This window comes from Populus alba, chromosome 5, assembly GCF_005239225.2.
Source record: "Populus alba chromosome 5, ASM523922v2, whole genome shotgun sequence".
Classification (NCBI taxonomy): Eukaryota; Viridiplantae; Streptophyta; class Magnoliopsida; order Malpighiales; family Salicaceae; genus Populus; species Populus alba.
Genome location: NC_133288.1, coordinates 21071815 through 21092071, shown reverse-complemented (window position 1 = coordinate 21092071; position 20257 = coordinate 21071815). Strand labels below are relative to the sequence as shown.

Genomic DNA, 20257 nt, shown 5'->3' with positions numbered 1-20257 from the left:
GGGGATTATGCTAGAATCATTGTCCTTTAAAGCTATTCCAAATAATCCTTGGACAATGTTTCTTCTATTGTCATGAACAATTTGAGTAATCAAAATTCATGGTCCTGTTCACAAGATTCTCCTATAAAGCGGGGCAATTATAGAATTTAAGAAACAGTGGGTCGAAAGGGAAACACACCCCAAAACTGAAACAATTATAACTTACAAGACACATATAAGAATAAAAGATAAAGAAAGGACGTGAGGAAAATATCCGAAAGTTTCGAAGCAAGACCAATAGTGAGAAGCCACGTCTACAATTTTAATACACTCGAGCGTATCACATCCAAAACGAAAAACCCTAGTAGCAGCATTACTACTAATATACATTACCTCGCTGGTCACCCCTCTCTTTCACCTCAGCGGTCGCCTCTCTCTCTGTCGATTCTTAGCAGATCCGCCAAAAATGGTGAGAATTTCTCTATCTTCTCTGTTTGGCTTCCGAGAAAATCCATAGCTCTATTACTTTATCCATTTTTCTTACACTTTCCCTGTTTTTTTTGTGTTTGTTTATTTATTTGTGTAGCCGTTCAAGAGGTACGTGGAGATTGGGAGAGTGGCTCTTGTCAACTACGGCAAGGATTACGGCAAGCTCGTTGTTATAGTCGATGTCATCGATCAAAACAGGGTGCGTTTTCTTCTCTACGTTTGCCTCGAATGTTCGTAGATAAAGCTAATTGTTTCCAACACTTGTCAAGCTTCAGATTATTGTAGCTCAGTGGACTAAGGATGTTTTGAATACTTTTTAGGTTATAAGTTAGTGCATACGTGTAATGCTCATATAATTAAGTGGATTTGATATTGGGTTTGGTTATTTGGGTTTTCTGAAAGTAATTACTTAGCATTTATTTGCATTTAATAAGTGGTTTCATTGACAAGATCCAGTTATGTTAGTTAATGAAAGGGTGAATTTTGTTTTTGATGTTGCTAAAGGCTCTGGTAGATGCTCCAGATATGGTTAGGAGTCAAATGAACTTCAAGAGGCTTTCACTCACTGATATCAAGATTGAGATCAACAGGGTTCCCAAGAAGAAGGCACTAATTGAAGCCATGGAGAAGGCTGGTTGGTTTCTGACTCTATTTATACTTGTTTTCTTATTGAATTTTCTTTCTCCCCACTGAATTCAAACTGTTATTCCATGATGGTAGATGTGAAGAACAAGTGGGAGAACAGTTCATGGGGCAGGAGACTCACTGTGCAGAAGAGAAGGGCGTCACTTAATGATTTTGATAGGTTCAAGCTCATGTTGGCAAAGATCAAGGTTTGCAATTCTCCAATCTTGTCTTTTATAATAGTCATTATTGTATGCCCTTGATTTTCTAAAACCAGCATGCTGGTTAATGTTGGCTTAAATATCTTAGAATAGAGTATTGTCATTTATGGTTAAACACATCTGCCTCAGATGTTGAATTCTCCCCATGTTTATGTTCAAATTTGTGCCATATGGCGTCTTTCTGGTATCAGTTGCCCATTAGGACTTTGGAGCCTTAGCAGAATCTGACCCCATCTTTTTAGGCTATGCTGAAGTATTAACTTCCAGCTATGAATTGGGGGGAGTATGTAATTGAATTTACCTGATAAATTAAGCACATCTGACCATTGCAGTCTAAAAGGACTAGACTTGAACCTGCATTGCCTTTTATATTCCATGTTCATGGTAGCCTATCTTTTGTTAGTGGTCAGCCCGTAGAACATACGAATGAAAGTGATGCTTGTTCATAGATGTCATGAATGCTTGTCAGGAAGTCTTATCAATTTAAATTGGTATTGCATTTGTTTCGATGAACCATTTTACTCAAATATATACACCAACTTGACACATGCTATAATTGCACATTCTGCAGAAGGCAGGAATTGTCAGGCAGGAGCTTGCAAAACTCAAAAAGGAGACAGCCTAAGATTTGTTCACTTCTGAGCTTTTCATTAGCTTAAAAGTTCCAAAATTTGCTCCAGTTTTACCGTTTTATGTATTTTTATTTTGGCTTTTGATTATTTTCATAGTTAGTGGCGGAAACCAATTATTATGGATCTTGTTACGAGGAAACATTAATGATATTTCTAGACTTGCTCATTTACAGTCCATTTTTCCTGGTTATGAGTTGTTTATATTATAGTTCTTTTGGCCCTTTCCTTTGGACAATGAGGATAGATCAGAGTTATTCTTTCTCGTAAATTGGGTAGCGAGAAGGCATGTCTCTTCTCTTATCAGGATGTAGTGTGGAAAAGGAGACAGGATAAAAAGACTACATCAGATGATGCCGGCATTTTTAGAGTTGCTGTATTTTTCACTCAAATGATTTAAAAAATGCACTAACAAGCAGTTGCTTTTCTTTAAGAATCTCTCTCCAAAAAAGGGGGCTAAAATAAGTGTAATATATGAACCTGACTCTGGCTCTTCAAAGAAAAACCTCAAAAATAAAAAATAAAAAGCAGATCACTAAATACTTGAAATGCCAACAAATGTAAAGGACAAGTAGAATGGAGATAGATAATAAATCAGAGAAATCTGTAAGAGAATCTCTTACCAGCAAGCAGATGGAGAGGATGAAGAATTAATGTATGTAGAGAGGGATGATTATGAACAGGGGATGTATTGCACGTTCGTGAGAGTGACAGGAAGAGACCCTCCCTCTTTGGCTGCCGTGCTGACGACAAAAAAAAAAATCAAAATGCTCTTTTCCTGACTCTCTTGAGCTTACTTGAGTAAAACGCTGACAGGACTCCAAAATTCTTATTGTTCTTGACGACTAGTCCTCTGGCTGGACTCCAAAAGTCATATTATTGTTTTTTGACGACTAGTCGTCTGCGCAACTCTTCAGTGTCTGATGATATATTAGTTCTTTTGTTTTCTTCTTCTTTGAATTCTAAAAAACTGAGATCTTCAAATGAATGATCGAAAGAGAAACTGGGTGCCTTGAATCCTAGATATAGCACACTAACAATTTTTAAGCCGGCTGGCCTCTAACCTTGGGTGGTTGCGGCCACCCACAGACTACACGGTGCTGGTTAACATGGACTGTTTAGAAAATTAACACTGCCATCCCTGTTTTTCAGACACTAAATTTCAATGGAACAGTATTTGTTCACTCGAAGCCTACAATTTGACATTTCATTTCAAGTTATTTTCGTTCGCTGCTCGAATTGGTTTGAATGACATGAGAGAAAAATCGTAAAATTGGATCCCCACTTCCTATAAAGCAATTAACACTAACTTCTGGTGAGAATACCTTTCTCAGATTGCCCCGGAGCTCATACTGCCCATTTCAATGACAGTTGCCGGTTGCCGGTTGCCGGTTGCAAGGCCCAGCGGCCATATCGTGCTAGCACAGTCCAAGATCATTTCGGTGAGCGCCGCTGGTGGCATTGTATTGTTCATGGAAATCGTTGCACTAGGTACCAGGAAGCAAGGCTTATTAACGTTATTAAAACCTTAACACTAATTATATCCAAAACAGTTGAGTTTTCTCCTGTTTGGAGCCGAAAAGGCCCACTCTAGTTCATTAAAGATCTGGAAAGACAACCGAAGGTACTTTACAAAAGGAAATTTTAATGATTGCCAGATTCTCAAAACATCACAAGATCAACAATTAAAAAGAACCAAGTTCTTTGGCCATGTGGTTTAGAGTTGCAAGTTGTAATTAAGAACTCTAACCACTCAACCAGGGTTCAGCCTTTGGTACCGACACAAGATCAACAATTTAGGCAGCTAGTTATAAAGTTACTACTTGACATTGCAAAACAAATTTTGCTGACAGAGAACAGTAATGGACGTGTGTGCTCTTTGTTTCAGTGCGCTACATATGACGGAAGAGAGCTTGTCTTTGCACAGCTCCCACCAAAAAACTGCCACGACAACATGATTAACAACCCAATTTCTCCCCACGAAATTTTGTCCCTCCTCATAAAATCCAATAAAAGAACATATAAACAGTAACACAGAGAGAGAGAGAGAGAGGTCAGGGTGCAGGAATGAACCGAGGAGAGCATTGATCCACAAATATATGTCGTTACAAGCTTAAAGGATAAGCATACCAGCCACCTTTCCCATAAAGAGCAGAAGCTCGAGAAATATCATCCAGAAATGGAGCTGCTTTCCTGGAAGCAAAATTGCCACCCAACAACAATTATATGAACTTTTGTTACCTGGGTGATGAATAATCACCAGATGACAGCCATCTCTCCCTCCCAATAAAGCATCTGGCATCCTGGAAATCACTGTGGAACTCTAGAGAGCATATGAATGTTATCGCACAAACGCAGCCATGTTGCCTACTGGAGCAAGCCAAAGTAATGACCAAGCTTGAAATGTATTACCAACAGTGCAGATTTGACAAGTTCCACCGAGGAGAATGTCCAAGTACCAAATCTTCATTCCATATCCAAAGGAGCAGCAAAGAGATATTGTGGGTAACTGCAAAGACACGAGGGACTAGAAAAATTGAATTTAACATACAAATAATCTAAAAACAGGAAAAGGGAATGTCGGAATATTTGTTGAATCCAAAAATTATACATATCTATAAACGTCATTCAAAACCAAATTAATAGAAAGAAAAGATGTTTTTTGGCAGAAGTAATAAACGTCTGAGGTATGTGTGTAGTGGTAGATTAACAATTAAAAATAAACAGTTCCACAAATGAAAAAATGCAGCAAATTCCTTTTTCTGTTTCCTTCCCTCAAAAGAAGTCAGGGAGCCTCCACACATTTTAACAATTTTCCTGTAACATTATAGAGGTTTTAAATTCTTACTGAAAAGTAAGAACCACAAAATGTTTTGGGAATTTTGAAAATGAAAGAAGTTAAAACAAAGTATAAAACTCAACTGAAATAAAGGTGATGCAAAATTTTGATCTTTCTTCTCAGGGAAGTCTACCTCATTCTAGACATCTAAATAAACCTCAACTCATTAACCTAAAAGGGAGCCTCAAATGATTCATCCCAAACTTCTGCACTCCCATTTGAGACATCTTCAACATCCTCTTCCATTGAAAGCCTGATGTACTCTCTATGTGCAAAGCGATCCCACTCTGTTAAAGTTGGTTCCTCGCGCTCCTGCCCACACCAAAAAATGCAAATCAGGCAGTTATGATCCCTGAAGATATAATTATAATTATGAAACCCAACACCATTGGACCCCTGAGCATCCAGATATGTTATTACAATATAAAAGCTAAAAAGCAGGAACGCAATATTAAAATGCTGAATGTACCTGGCGAATAAGAAAGGGATCACGGCTTTCAAAGGCTACAAACTTATTGAGGTTGAAAAGAATATTGAAAACATTTCCTGAAAGTTTGCATCCTTTCAAATCACGCAGTGTGATGTAACCTTCCCTCTGCAACAAAAAGTGTCTCTGCAAATGAGAGCTAACACAAAAAGAAGAGGATTCCAGTGTATTGGAAAGAACCAAGTTTTTCACCTCTGGTGCAATCATGTCAACTATTTGACACAAGATATCCTCAAATAGCACAGGTTCCTGGGCCATGCATTCCATACGGTGCAGCTGCTCCTCATAGAAGTATTGCAATTCATTGGGTGTCAACACACCATTCCCATCTAAATCTAAGCACCTGAACCTGTGAATACAACTTAATAAGATAAGAGAGGACAGCTGACACAAACATCGAGGACTTCCATAGACACAGAGAATCAGAAAATGAGTTAGACCCTAACACGATTTGAATATGGTATGTGTTTAAAACCACTTGAGCATTAACAAGAGTGGAGGAGCTGTAAGATAAATGACTTCCATGGACCTGTAAATACAACTTTCTAAGATAAGAGGGCACAGTACATAGAAGCATAGATGGCTTCCACAGACACAGCATCAGAAAGCAGGGGTTACATGTTAGGCTTTGGTACAAGATTTTGAACAGAGGAAGCTTTTAAAATCATCACACATTTAGGAGAGTGAAGGAGATACACACTTAGTTTTGGCTTGGTCCACTTTGTTCACAGTGAAAACAAGGAGCTTTACATCACTGTTTAAGGTCAGCATTGTTACCCTGGAAAAAGTGCTTTTTTGTCCCACCTTCAGGTCTAAAACAAATGAGGGAACAGGGCTGTTCTTCCTCTTTGAGGAACCAGAATCCTACTCATACCTAATTCAATGATTAGAATGGAAATGGAACAAAACCTACACTCCCAATTTCCTTTGTTTAAGAACCAAGAGGAGAGGTTTGACAAGAAAATAGGGTGGGAGACTATATACAAGAGCAGGTGAGCATTCTTTCATTTTAGATAGAAAATGTGTTTAGATAAATGTTTTGGCCATCAGGAGAGCATCTGATTTTCTTGCTGACTTAATAAGTTGACTTAGTTAAATTAGATTTCTAAAGAATTGGTTGATTGTTGAATTAGTTGGGATAGGAACTGATATCGGGAAACTCAAGCTATTCAAGAGTTATAGCAGGATAAAAAAAACATGACATTTACACATCACCTAAGTGAACAAAGGTTACAATATTTCAGAATTGTGTCAAATGTTGATGAACATTTGCTCCCAGTGCCATTCATACCATCCTTTTACAAGCACCTACTTTTTCAATATTAAGCACACGGGCACCGGTACATTCCAGGACAGAAATGTCTATAGTCAATATGCAGCTCATCATTAATACAAATTATTATTGTGCTGAAAGGATAAGGCTACACCCCAACCAATGAACAGAGAAATTTAGCTGGAAGATCAGTTACTCAAACTATGGAGAACCGAGTACCTTCTAGGTCAGTGGACATGCTTCTGATACGTTTTTGGGGAGAGAAATTTCCCCTTGGGACAGAAAAGAATGCCATGAATCCGGCTGCGTTCCAGTACATCCCAGGACAGAAATGTCTATAGTCAATATACATCATCATTTATCCAAATTATTATTGTGCTCAAAGGATAAGGCTACACCCCAAGAATGGAACAGAGAAATTTAGCTGGAAGATCAGTTACTCAAACTATGGAGATCACTTATATTGAGAATTTCCATCAAATAGATCAAGTGAAATCGCTAACTAGATCCCAACTTTTTATTACCGACTTCCAAGCATTCATCAATGCATCATAAATAGTCTGTCCAAAAATGTAGTTTCCACGTTATTTCTATCCTAGCAAAATAGCCCCTCAACTTTCTTTCTTTCGTTTACGTATCCATTTTAGCCTGAACAGGCTAAAACAATTATCACAAGCAAGTCCACCTTGTTGTCAGTTATGCAAGAGCTTCATATTCCATTTGTAATTCAAAATATTCCCAATGACAAAAGGAAAGGTAAGAGTTTGAGCAAGGAAAGTAAATAATACCAGTATTCAAGACTGGGCTGAGATGATTTGTCTTCCTCAGAGAGCATGAAATAAACAAAATCTTCATAACACATTTTCCCTTCAACATTGCTTTTAAACTTCCTTGGCACCTAAAACAAAAGTAAAGCACAAACACAATGTTCGCACTTTGTTTAGGAAAAATGTCTCTGATACTTACAAGTCAAAATTAATTTGTATCAAGCTTTGGAGAACCAACCAACCTGTGAAAATATTCTATCAAGAATCCTGTAGGTAAGGGCGTGATTACCATATCTGATGAGATTCTCTTTGTCGATAAAGAAATCATGGTCTGTATCCAGCTCCCAAAACTTACAATATATTACATAGAAATGTTCATACGAGAAGTACCTAAAACAAAGGGCAGCACATGGTTATACTCACATTGGTAGTAATTAATAGAATCAAATAAGTTAAATGTCATATGCAAGTCTTTCCATATTATCACTGTATCAACCAAGAAGAGTCAAACACCTTGATTTAAATTATAGTGACAGAATCTTCAGGTAGATTACAGCAGAAGAATGCTATTTGGTGACTTTGCAAGTTGAGTCATTAGATCAAATGGTTATCCGATTATTTTTAAGCCTATAAATTGAAGTTCATTAACTCGAATACATGCACTAGTAAGGATATTATAGTCTAGCTGTTTAATTAAATTGAAGAAAGAAAAATTACAGTCCATTTTCTAGGTATTCCTACCATTTTTTTTCTTTTTAAATCATTTAAAGAGTTTGCTGGCACCCCAACCTTATAACTTTGTTAATGTCTTCTTCTTCATCTGCATGTTGCATTGCAGCAATAAGATTTCCACGCTTCAGCTCCCTGAGTGTAAGACGGCCATTTCCTGATCTATTGATGTAGTAAAATATTCTGTATATGACAGTTTCAGCTGGGCCATTACAACAAGAGTTCATATTGGTTAATATTAGTTGCAAAAATGGAAAACTTAATTAATTTGAGAACAAACATTATAATGACAAGAGAGTATGTAAAATGCATCCACAAGAAGCCTAAATGATGAAATGACCAGTTAGTGCAGCCTTTTCTTATTCAAGAATAACTTATTGGTATTGACTAATTTCTATCTCAGTTGATCAAGCGCGCATATATATACATACACCACCTAAATCTCACCAACTAAATCCCTCGTTAATATAAAATAAAAATCCAGTATCGTAACACACGCACACACACACACACACACACACATATTTATATACATACAACACCTAAATCTCACCAACTAAATCCCTCATTAATATAAACTAAAAATCCAGTATCGTAACACACACACACATATATACACACACCACCTAAATCTCACCAACTAAATCCCTCGTTAATATAAACTAAAAATCCAGTATCGTAACACACACACACACACACACACACACACATATATATACACACACACCACCTAAATCTCACCAACTAAATCCCTTGTTAATATAAAATAAAAATCCAGTATGGTAAATTGTGTGTTAGGGATACTAGTTTGTAATTCTTTTTATTTGTATTTCTATGATATTATTTGATTTTGTGTTCCTTAAGTTCAAGAACCATTTATGTTCCACATCTTAATGGTCCAGCATTCTTTTAAATTAAAAACCATAAAAACAAACTAGAATAACATGCAACAAAAGCTACTTCCGTAGGTAAAACAGCAAACTTTTCCTTTGCCCTTTTGATAACTGCAATGGTTATAGTCAATAACACTTGCTGTGCTTTTTGGATTGACTAAAACCTTTGATTAGGATATGGCCATTGGATACCAAAGATATGGCGAATTCCAAAATGGCCATTTTCCCTCATGAATTGCTTTAGTAAACAATTGCATGCAGCATGAGGAGCCACTAAGATCATGGGCAGGGCAGAGCTTCATTTTCAACAATTAAGCAGTACCTAAACAATAAATGTTGTTGATAATTAACTGAAAAGCTAAAATAACAAGCTAATTAATGAAGTGCATACCGTATCTTTCTTGAAATTCAGGAGTGTTCTGTAAGAATTCCAACCCGGAATGAGTTGCCAGAAGTTCTCGGAGAATAGGTTTGAAATCAGACTGATATGGTCAAGTAGAAAATGATAATTAGTCCAATAAAATGGGTTGTCTGAATACAGAAGCTACCAGGAAGCAAAATTCAACAAGCCCAGCAAATGCACATGAGATAATGGGATCACGTGACAAACCTGAGAGAGGTATCTGCAGTCTGGCTGTTTTAGAATATTGAATACTTGAGTTGCTGTGTCCAGCGTAAGCATGTTGCTATTCACCCAGTATTTAACAAATGCATCCCTACAAACAAACAACATGACTAAGAACCCGACAAGATATATATTCAAAAGTAGATGCACCCAGCATCAATCAACATGAAAGGACGGGGTGGATTACTATTGAGAAAACAAATAATTAATCCCTCTCAGAATACAGCAACCATGGCATCTATTAAGATCAGGTGGAAGCCAAATTTCCGCTTGTGACATAAAATGGGCAGAAAATGCTTTCAGACAAGGTAAGGAAGAAATAATGTGTTTGAGAAATGCAAAATGATAAAAAAAAAATTTAAAAATAAAAAATAAATAAATATAAAAAAAGCAAACGAGTTCTGCAAGGAGATAAGTCTGGAGGCCAGATTCCAAAAGCTTGCACTTTCGTTTGATCAAAATAAAATATTTAGGAACCGAGAAAAAGTGCCTACCTGGTCACCATCCCGGTGCAGTCAACATCAATCTTTCTAAAAAGCACATCGGAAAAGAAGGATGGTAACTTGCAAACTATCTTTGTAACAGGTTTAAATTCTGCACAACAAAAGAATAAACATTAACTGCTTTGAAGTTTCTGTGTATCTTCTTTTCTTTCCCTGTCTTGTCACAACAAGGGATGGGAAGACAAAAAAAGAACCTAGAAGCCATAAAATGAAGGGCTTCTTCCCCCACATAAGATGTAAGAAAAAGATTGTGCTTAGAGTAAAAGAGCGAATTATGAATTGGTTACGGTTCTGACCATCAATGAGCAATCCATCCAGATCATTGTTGAAAAGATGATTAATTCTAGAAAGACATTGTTCTTTGAGTGCACTTGCTGCTGGAGGACCATTTCGAAAATAAAACTGCAAACATATGTATACATAAATGCTTCAGCCTTGAGCATCCACAAGAAGATGAGAAATACCAATTTAACAAGTGAACCTCAATTATGACAGTATCTTACAAAAAAAGCTGACAGAAGTAAATGAGACCTGAGGTATGACTTCCCATTCTGATTCCCTAACTAATTTTAATGGAGAACGTAAAGACGAGGGACTGGTTTTCTGCTTAGACGTGCGTGGAGAACCAGATGAACTTCTTGGTGAAATCGGAGGTGCACTGCCAGCAGGAAACATGGAAGGCAATGAATTGACCCCACCAACACTCACATTAGCAGAGATGCCAGGGATGTTAATGGGATTGCCAGCTTTTGCATCATCAATTAAAGTTTTCACCTGCACTCAATTCAAAAGATTTAAACAAAAATCAGATAAAACAAATTCCATACTTTGATCTAGAAGCAGGTTGTGGGAAAGAAAAACCAACGACCAAAAATGAATCGTCATAAATCAGATTCCATGATAGCTAGAGAATATTTCTTACTGTTTTGGCTGACAACCCAATTTATACTTCTTCATAATGAAAAAATGCTACCTAAAAAGAAAATTGGTAACCACCCAATTCCGCCATAAGGTGTCCCAGCTTCAAGGCTGGATATCTCTGATAGAGATAGGACACAGCGGGCTCCTACATAATGATGGAGAAAGAGGGGACATGGTGCCCTTCTTTCTACCTATGGGTAAGGATGGATGCCGTTATCAGAAAGAACAGGAAAAACTATATAATACTGTTAAATTGTGCCATAATAACATTAAAAAAATCCAGTTCTCGAGCTAAAAAAACCATGGCCTCATCATCAATTAATCTCAAACCGATTTCACACCATATACACTCCTAATCTATGCTATCAACATCAATTTGTGATTACAAGTTACAACTTAATACAATTCAATTGCCAAATTGTAGTGGTAATTATAGAAAGAAAAATAAAATAAAAGTAGTAGTACCAATCGGGTGGTGTCAGAAAGCGAAAGCCACTGAGAGAACAAGACCTCGGGAAGTTGAGGGTTTTCTTTAAGCACAAAAGAAGAAACTTCTGGTAGCTGCAGCTGTTCTGTGTCCAAACAACAAACTTCTTCTCCTGCTACTCTATCAATATCCATGGCTTCTTTCTCAACAAAACCCTAATTCCTCAAAAACAAAAATCCTCGAATCCCTGACTTGTTTCACAGAAGTGGAAGATCGAGGGTGAAGTTCGATCGGAGATGGATGATTGGAGTAGCTCGAGAAGCGGGACGATCGAGGAAGGGCGATGTAGTTTAGTTCGCTGTGCAGAAATGGAGAGAGCGCGTGAAATTGAGGGAGGGAGGGAGGGAGGGAGGGATATGCGAGAGCGAGAGAGGGGAGTTTTCGAAAAAGAAGCGCTTTTTGGTTACAGAAACCGCCCAGGAGAGGTACAGTGACAGGAGACAAAGAGGCTCTTGGGGCTGTTCTCTCAGCGACGTAGGGTGCCTGCCTGATTTGTACGAATTTTATACGTATGTTTTTATGTTATACGGCTCGCTATATAGCACGGCTTCACCTGAACGCTCTTCTTTTTTGTTCTAATAAAATTTGTTTTTATACTTCTCGTAAAGGACAGACGACGTCGTATAAATGAGTGGATAAGCCTTTTCTTTTTCTTGTTTTCTTTTTCAAGGGGTTGGTTTTCTTCTTTGATATTGCGACAATATATTTTCTTTTTAATTTTATATCAAGGTGTGATAAAATTCGTTAAAACGAAAATGAAATATATTGTCTGTTATTACCGACAAAGTTTTTTTTCCTCGAAAAGGGTCCTCTAGTATCGGACATCCTAGTTGCCAATCATCGATATTAAACGTCTCTCTCGGAGCATGGCAGAAGGTATTTTTTAAAATATTTTTTTTGTTTAATAATATATTAAAATAACATTTTTATTTATTTATTAAAATTTATTTTTAACATCACCATATTAAAAAAATTAAAAAATATATAAAAATTAATTTAAAACTAAAAAACTAAAAAACACAATTAAACCATAATATCAAACAAGATCTTAATTCGATCCAGCCTAACATGTCAATTTAATAATATTTTGATTTAAATTTCAGTCTGAATTATGGTTTTTTAATGGTTTTAGTATCAACTTGGTTAAACTTGAATAATTCAGCGAGTCAATCAACAATTAGGTTAGCTTGGTAAATTATCATAAAATTAGTCTGGTCTATTTCAATAACTTTTTTATATATTATATCCAAAACAAAGTATTTTAGTGTTTCATATTCTATTTTTTTCAATTTAAAAAGACCATTAAAACAACATTTTTGGATTATTCCAGTTGAACATGTGATCTAGAGGTTGCCTGGACCCAAATCTCTATCCAGAGCAAAACACGAGCCGAGGAATCCCTGGCCAGAGCATACCATAAGCTGAACATGGACAACGATGCCCGTGGTGCGTCTTTTTAACTATAAATCCATGCTTGATTAGATCCTGTCCCGTGCGGTCATGGCTTTAAAAGCCATGGATGCGAGTGATTTTTAGTGTATTGGATTTCGAAATCATTGTTTACAATTAATGCAAATAGAATACTCCCGTCAGGGGATTTTTTAACTCGTTTTATTTCTCGAAGCTATTCCATTTCGAACATTTTTTGAGGCACGGCGGATCGAGTTTTCAAAATTAGGATGATTTGCTGGAGCTAAGATGTTCCAAGAACAACAAAAAAAAAATGATAATTTCAAAAGATTATCAAACATAAAGAAAATATGCAATACCTGGTGTCCAAACAAAAATATACGATACCTAACCATCTAGGTGGTGGTCCAGTGGTAAGAGCTTGGGACCAAGAGATTTGCTCTCACTGTGGTCTCAAGTTCGAGTCCTAGGTTGCTTATATAATGGCCACTGGAGGCTTACATGGTCGTTAACTTCAAGGCCCGTGGGATTAATCGAGGTGCGCGCAAGCTGACCCGGACACCCACGTTAAACTAAAAAAAAATATACGATACCTAGGTCACGGGTTAATACTATCTATATTATATTCATTATTAATTGAGTAAAATAACTATTTATATATATAAAAAGAAAAGAATTCTCTTATTTATATCGATCCATATAGTATTTAGATTAATATTCCTAATTGAAAATATAAAATAAATATAAGTTCAGAAAATAATGGAGTTGGAATATAACATGCCCATGCGATAATAACAATTAACAATCATACCCAATAATTAAACATAATATTCATATGGTTTACACGAGAAAAAAAAATCTCAACCTGAATTTCTAATCATGAAAAGGAATTACACGTGTGTGTGTGTGTGTAACCCATTTGGAGGGAGCACTACACACAGCACAAAGGTCACCCACCTTGTTAACCTCTCTCGGACACGAGAACTGACGGTGTGAAATTTAGGATGGAAGATTTCGCCGTCTACGCTCCAACTCTTAAGAAAAGTCAAAATTAAAAAGAAAATCCCGAGAAGATATTGAGTAAAATACTAAACTGCAAGGTTCTCACTGTATTCCATTCTTAGTAAAATGTACCTAGAATTATAATATGAAATTATTCTTTTACCTTTCATTATTAAATTTTGCAAGTTTTATTTAAGGGGCGGGATAATTTTGCATATAGTCAATTTTTCATTTTCTATCCATCTTTTATTTTTTTTAATAACAGTGCAATTATTGTATTGTTATTATAGAATAAACAATCAAAATATTTGATCCAGGGACCACGTGGTAATTAAATTACACAGGTGTTCTTGCTATGCAAATTTATTAGCCTTGGCTCCACGAGCTTGATTATCATTTCATTGTGCTTTGTTTATTATTGTTATCTAGTAATAGAGACATTTTTGTGTTTTTTTTTTTATGGACAATTTAACTACTCCATTATTGTTATCATTCAAATTTATTAGCCTTGTTTTCAAGGACATTGTTATAATTTCATAGGGATTTTTTTTGTTATTGTTGTTTAGTCATTGGATATTTTCAATATCATGCACATAAAAAACAGTTGTTAACACGTGTTAGTTGTTTTGTCACCTTCAAACGATATGTGTAAGTGATGACAATGATTAAAATCAAACTAATGTCACATCATTGATGAGTTTCGGTGTCCTGTACCTTTTAGGGTGACATGTCTATAATAATGAGACCTAATTTGGTGTCTATTAGCTTCTTCTTTTTTTCTTCATTTTCTTCCTTGGATTATATGCTGGCCATGCAAAAAAATTATACTAACCCTCAATTTCTTTTGATTCAGTCACTCTTTTTTTAATTGTAATTGTTTTATTTACATTGATTGTTTATAATTAGATTTTATTTTTGATTTCATTATCGATTGTTTGATTTTGTTAGTTTTTATCAAATTTAATCATCATTCTTTTAATTGCTATTTTTTTTATTTTTAATTATTTATTGATTTATTTGTTTTTCTTCTATTCCATCCTTTAAGCATTTCTTTTCATTTAATATTTATGTCAAGTTTGGTGCCAGTTATTTTAATTATTAATTTTTAATTAATTTTTTTTTCAATTCAATCTATTAACTTTTGATTTCATTTGAATTTCCCCTTAACATTTAATTTTAATTGGTTTTATGTTGAATTTAGTCTTGATCCTTTTAATTTTTATTTGTTTTGTTTTGCATTTTTGTTTTATTGAACTTTTTCCCTCAATTTCATACCTTAATATTTGTTTGGTTAAAAATTTTGCTTCTTTATTTTTTTAAAGATTGTCTTTGATGGGATCACCCTGGTTTTATAACTTAGATCATGGATTTGAAAGATTAGCCTGGATCAACTTTGATTATTTTTTCAAAAAATAATATGCTGGTATTTTTTTTCGCTTTGCTATTTTCGGGGTCATCCAAATTTCATGTTGCAGGTTATGTGCTTGACTTGTTCACTCGGGTTAGCTGCTGAGTTCATCTGAGGCTTTTTTTTAATCATTTTTTATATGTTTCCATCATACCATTAAGTGTCTATTCTTTATATTTTTTGATGTATTTGACATTTTATAATATTTTTTATGGTATGAGTTTATTCAGTTACTTTTGTTTGTATTTATCGTTTAAGTCATAAGTTTTTTATAGTGGATTCATCTTTTATTTATTTAAATAAAAAAACTTAGTAAACATGATCAAGTACATATCTCATATTTACAGTTTTGTTTTTTATTTATTATTATTGATATTTTTTTTATTTACATAAATGGTTGTTAAGTTATCTAGTTAGATGATTGCATATATTTTTCAAATGAAACTTTTTAATTTTTCATGTAAAAAAAACATGTTGGAGAAGTCTGCATATCTACTATTTTTTTTTTAAAAAAGTATTATAACCTATATATTAAATTCATGAATTTAATGTTTTTTTTATTTACTCTTTTTTTGGAAAAGATATTGTTTCCTTTTTATTTTTTATACTCGGCCTATCTATACCATTTTTTTTTTATTTTTTTATTTTATTGTAATTTGTTTTTTTAATTTTTTTTATACTTTATTTTAATTTATTGTACATAAATTAAAAAAATGATGTTTTACTATAATAATTATAGCATTATTTTATTTTTCAGCTAAAGTGCTTGTTTGATAGTATGTTGTAAGTGGTTTTTAAAATATTTTTAATTAAAAAAATATTATATATATTATTTTTATTTTTAAAATCAACACAATAAAACAATTAAAAAATATTAAAAATAATTTTTAAAACTATCACCCCCTGGTAAGCAGAAACGAGAAATGAAGGTGTCAAACTCTGGATGGAAGACTTTGCCGTCAACGCTTAATTATAAAGAAAAGTCAAAATTAAAAAGAAAACCCCGAGAAGATATAATTATATATTTACAGTCCGGTCCCTCATCATTACCGTATTTTTAGTACTAGTAAAATAGAAATTAAGTAATATATATATACAAAAAAAGCCGCAAAATTTCGAGGCGCTTTCTCTGCTAGTTCGACAAACCAAACAGAACAGAACCTCTTTCCATCGCAGCTCCTCTCCTCGTCAACAACGTTGTTAAGAAATCAAAATCCCCTGTTTTTCAAGCTCAAATAAAACTAAAAGAAAAATAAAATGAACCTCTTCAGCAAAAAACCAAGCCCTAAAGGTTCGATCATGCCCCAACTCTCTCTGTTAAATCGATTCAATGACTGCTTGCTTGATTATCTTTGTCTATTGTTGTATCTGTGCAATCACTCGAGTTTGTTGATTTTCTTTGATGAATCAAGCGATCTCTTTGGGTTGTGCAGAGGCTCTTCGAGATAGCAAGAGAGAAATGCAACATGCTACTAGAGGTATTGCATTTCTCTTTATCTGTTTTTAGCCAATTTGGCTCTCAGCATTCGAATACCATGCCAGATTGTATACAAAGATGATCAAATTATTTTCTTGTTGCTTTTTCCTCTCTTAATATTCAAGCTAATTCGTGATCAAATTCTCTCTCTTCTTTTTTTCTTTCAAGTACAAAAGAAGCTCAAACGTGTCGTGTTTCCCTTAGCAAAATTGTCAGCTGGAGTGTTTAGATTTAAGAAAATAGTGCCGCCGCCGTTTATTATTAATTTCGACTATAAAGTGAAATGGGTTGGCCTGTTAGATGTTGAAACCTGATGGGATGGCATTGGATTATGGTTTTAGATACCATTCAAGCTACCTTAGAGCACGCCCTCCTTTGGGAAGTTGATCTTCTCTAATAAAAAACAAAGCAAAAGGAATGATACAGTTTCCTTTCATATGGATACTCCATTAGAGATAGACTAGAGCTTCTGCGGGACTGTACATGTGCATCAAACCTATTAAATGAAAGAATAAGTTTGGAAAACAGACGTTTTTGTAAAGCTCTTAAATGGTTTTTGGGTGCGGCTGGCACTGTCATTTTATGTTCTTTATGTCATTGGATTCCGAGACATATATTACGGAGAGATCTTACGATTAACTTCCTGCTAGATTATGAGGCTGGAAATTTCTTTGAATCTCACGCTATTGTTTTTACCTTGATTCAGGTATAGAGAGGGAAATCGGAGCATTGCAGCTAGAAGTAATCAAATGTTGTTGAATGGTGATCTCTTTTCACACCTTTTCTGTTTGATTAGATCTTAACATATTTGTTATCTTTTTAGGAAAAGAAGCTTGTTGCGGAGATAAAACGGACAGCTAAGACTGGAAATGATGTATGTTGCTTTGATATGGATTTTCTTCACTGCTAGAAGACTTGAGTTTCTGTGTTATATAACTGTTCCTAAACAATATTAAATTTATATTCCTTCAATAACAATGCTGAACTTTTTTGTTCTTCTACTTAGGAGCCAGATGTAGATTTGTTGTTCTAGTAGTATTTAAAAATCAATCTAGTGCCTTGCATTCAATGGAGATCATTTTACCCAAATTTTCTGAAGTCTTGAAGCTTGTTGACGAGCACGATTGCCCTCAAACAGCGACCTAATTAATTCTTTTCAATTTTTTTTTTTTTCCGGGCTATGCATTTTGCAGGCAGCAACTAAAATTTTAGCCCGGCAGCTAATCAGGCTTAGGCAGCAAATAGCTAACTTACAAGGCAGTCGAGCTCAAATGAGAGGCATAGCGACTCATACTCAGGTATGATGTAAAACCATGTCTTTTTTTTTTCCTGTACTGAGGGAATGGGCGAGGATTGCTCTTCGTAGTGCATGCACAATGTGCTCTTAACAATGTTATCTGCTTTGCCAGGCAATGCATGCTCAGTCTTCAGTTGCTGTTGGTTTAAAAGGTGCCAGTAAGGCAATGGAAGCTATGAATAAGGTTAGTCATGGATTTATAGTATATGTAAGTGTTAATATTGATTGAATGTTAGATTAATATCCACATATTTTGAGATGCAAGATCTCTTTAATTTGAAAGCAGCTTGATGAAAACAGTACATGAGTTCTGTTTTTTTTTTAACAATATTTATTTCATTAGTACACAAATTAGAACTTCAAATTTCATATGTTTGCTTTGTTTTGGGGCAATGCTGATGACTGTTATGATTTAATTGCAGCAAATGGTGCCTGCAAAGCAAATGAAGGTTATAAGAGAGTTCCAGAAGCAGTCAGCACAAATGGATATGACTGTAAGATCATGCTTTTAGCTCTAAATAATCTACCATGATAGGAAGTTCATGATTGTCAATTCTTTTCGCTCATTAGTGTTGATCACTCTTACTTTTCCATACAGACTGAAATGATGTCGGATGCCATAGATGATGCTTTGGATAACGATGAGGCTGAAGAGGAGACTGAAGAGCTGACGAATCAGGTATTGTAATCATTGATGTAATATGAAGATCTTCTAAAATAAGCTGGGAGTCTAGAAGTTCGTTATGCTCGTGGTTGCATGCAGTTGCTTTACTGTTGTGTTGTCTGGATTATTGTAAGTCATTAAGTGTTGATTGTCTGTTTTTCTGGTTATATAACTGGAAAGCTAAGGAGCAGAAGATCCTATACGGTGCCCAATAATTTACAACCCTACACGCCCCCCCTCCCCACCAATAGGAAATCATTCTTTATGAATTCATTCAGTATCTACTGGATTTCAAAACAAGGAACCGATGACCTTTTTTCCTTTTTGATTTTTCTTTCAGGTGCTGGATGAAATTGGTGTTGATGTTGCCTCACAGGTTGGTGTTAATTGTAATTCTTTATACAAACGTTGTTTGCAGTGATTATTTTCCTATTCATAATGCTAACCTGAAGTCCTGAACTATATATGGCAGTTGTCAGCGGCACCAAAGGGTAAAATCACAGGGAAGAATAGAGAGGATGCCAGCAGGTATTTTTCTGCTCTGAATTTTCCTTATCAAACAATGAAAAAATTCACATGAAACCAATCTACCAATGGCTTTTAAACCAAGGTGCACTTGTTGGAACAAGGGCATGATTGGACCGCTGATCTTGGGGAATGATGGGCTTTAGCTTTTCTCTTATTACTAATGGAATCAAACAGTTTCCAAATAACTGAATAAAGAAGAAAAGGAAAATTCCTTTTTTTTTCTATGTTTATTCATCATTTGTTTCCTTTTTGCAGTTCTGGCATTGACGAGCTAGAGAAACGTTTGGCAGCCATGAGAAACCCTTGAGATGACCATCCTACTGCATTTTGAAGGCTTCCCGCATAATTTGATTCTTCGCGGGGCTGTATTCTGTAGGCATTTTTTTTTCTTTTCCAAACCCATGTTTCCCCTCAATGTTACTCATTTGCTTGCAGGTTCTGATAATTTGAGACACCTTGTTGAGCTGGATTAATGTCTTGTGCACAATGTTATATTAACATTCCATAATTTGATTTCTTCCTGTGGCTGTATTCTGTAGGGCATTTCTTCTTCTTTTTTTCTTTTCCAAACCCATGTTTTCCCTCAATTTTATTCATTTGCTTGCAGGTTCTGATAATTTGACACCTTGTTGATCCGGATTAATGTCTTGTGCACAATGTTACAAAAAATGAAAAAATTATAACATCTCCACTCCGAATTGAAATGCCATCCTTGTGCGAGAACATACACCCACTTCATGGCAACCACACGCTTGCCATCAAAACAAAAACCCAATCAGTTGTAGTCGCTGAATTCCACATAAAAAAGAGGATTGTGGTTTGAATCAGGAGAATTGACGAGCCAAGGAGGTCTTATGCAGAAAAGACCATGGCTTTGGAATGAGCTGCTTTGGAGAAGAAAGGGTATGGAGGACGACAGAGAGGGAGGGATGGTAAGGCCATTTTAATTTTTTCACGGGCAAAGAGTGTTCTATTTTAAATCATTTAAACTTGTGTTGGCACAGT

General features: G+C 35.3%; 3 protein-coding genes across 5 annotated transcripts; 2 read left to right on the top strand and 1 right to left on the bottom strand.

The window, feature by feature from the left end:
- Positions 1-296: 296 nt before the first annotated feature.
- LOC118062147 (large ribosomal subunit protein eL14y) lies at positions 297-2115 on the top strand. The gene is made up of 5 exons (XM_035075843.2): positions 297-448; positions 566-667; positions 973-1102; positions 1189-1301; positions 1885-2115. The coding sequence occupies exons 1-5, from the start codon at positions 446-448 to the stop codon at positions 1936-1938; spliced, it is 402 nt and encodes a 133-aa protein (XP_034931734.1). The 5' UTR covers positions 297-445; the 3' UTR covers positions 1939-2115.
- A 1632-nt stretch (positions 2116-3747) lies between these two features.
- On the bottom strand, positions 3748-12018 carry LOC118062140 (serine/threonine protein phosphatase 2A regulatory subunit B''alpha). 3 transcript variants are annotated; one of them, XR_004689712.2, is made up of 13 exons: positions 11445-12018; positions 10590-10832; positions 10355-10460; positions 10050-10149; positions 9541-9646; positions 9322-9412; positions 8098-8239; positions 7551-7698; positions 7330-7439; positions 5461-5617; positions 5251-5376; positions 4865-5093; positions 3748-4451 (listed from the first exon to the last, which is right to left on the bottom strand). XR_004689712.2 is itself a non-coding variant. In XM_035075834.2 (13 exons), the coding sequence occupies exons 1-12, from the start codon at positions 11598-11600 to the stop codon at positions 4953-4955; spliced, it is 1626 nt and encodes a 541-aa protein (XP_034931725.1). In that variant the 5' UTR covers positions 11601-12017; the 3' UTR covers positions 3748-4451; positions 4915-4952. The 3 variants fall into 3 exon arrangements, 2 of the variants coding, with proteins under 2 accessions (XP_034931725.1, XP_034931726.1); XM_035075834.2 differs by having other exon boundaries at positions 4915-5093; positions 11445-12017; XM_035075835.2 differs by lacking the exon at positions 11445-12018 and having other exon boundaries at positions 4915-5093; positions 10562-10689.
- Positions 12019-16399: 4381 nt separating this feature from the next.
- LOC118062149 (vacuolar protein sorting-associated protein 2 homolog 3) lies at positions 16400-19783 on the top strand. The gene is made up of 11 exons (XM_035075846.2): positions 16400-16577; positions 16720-16764; positions 17470-17504; positions 17587-17637; positions 17957-18061; positions 18173-18244; positions 18483-18554; positions 18659-18739; positions 19065-19100; positions 19197-19252; positions 19508-19783. Exons 1-11 carry the CDS (start codon positions 16544-16546, stop codon positions 19557-19559), a joined length of 639 nt encoding a protein of 212 aa, XP_034931737.1. The 5' UTR covers positions 16400-16543; the 3' UTR covers positions 19560-19783.
- Positions 19784-20257: the final 474 nt, after the last annotated feature.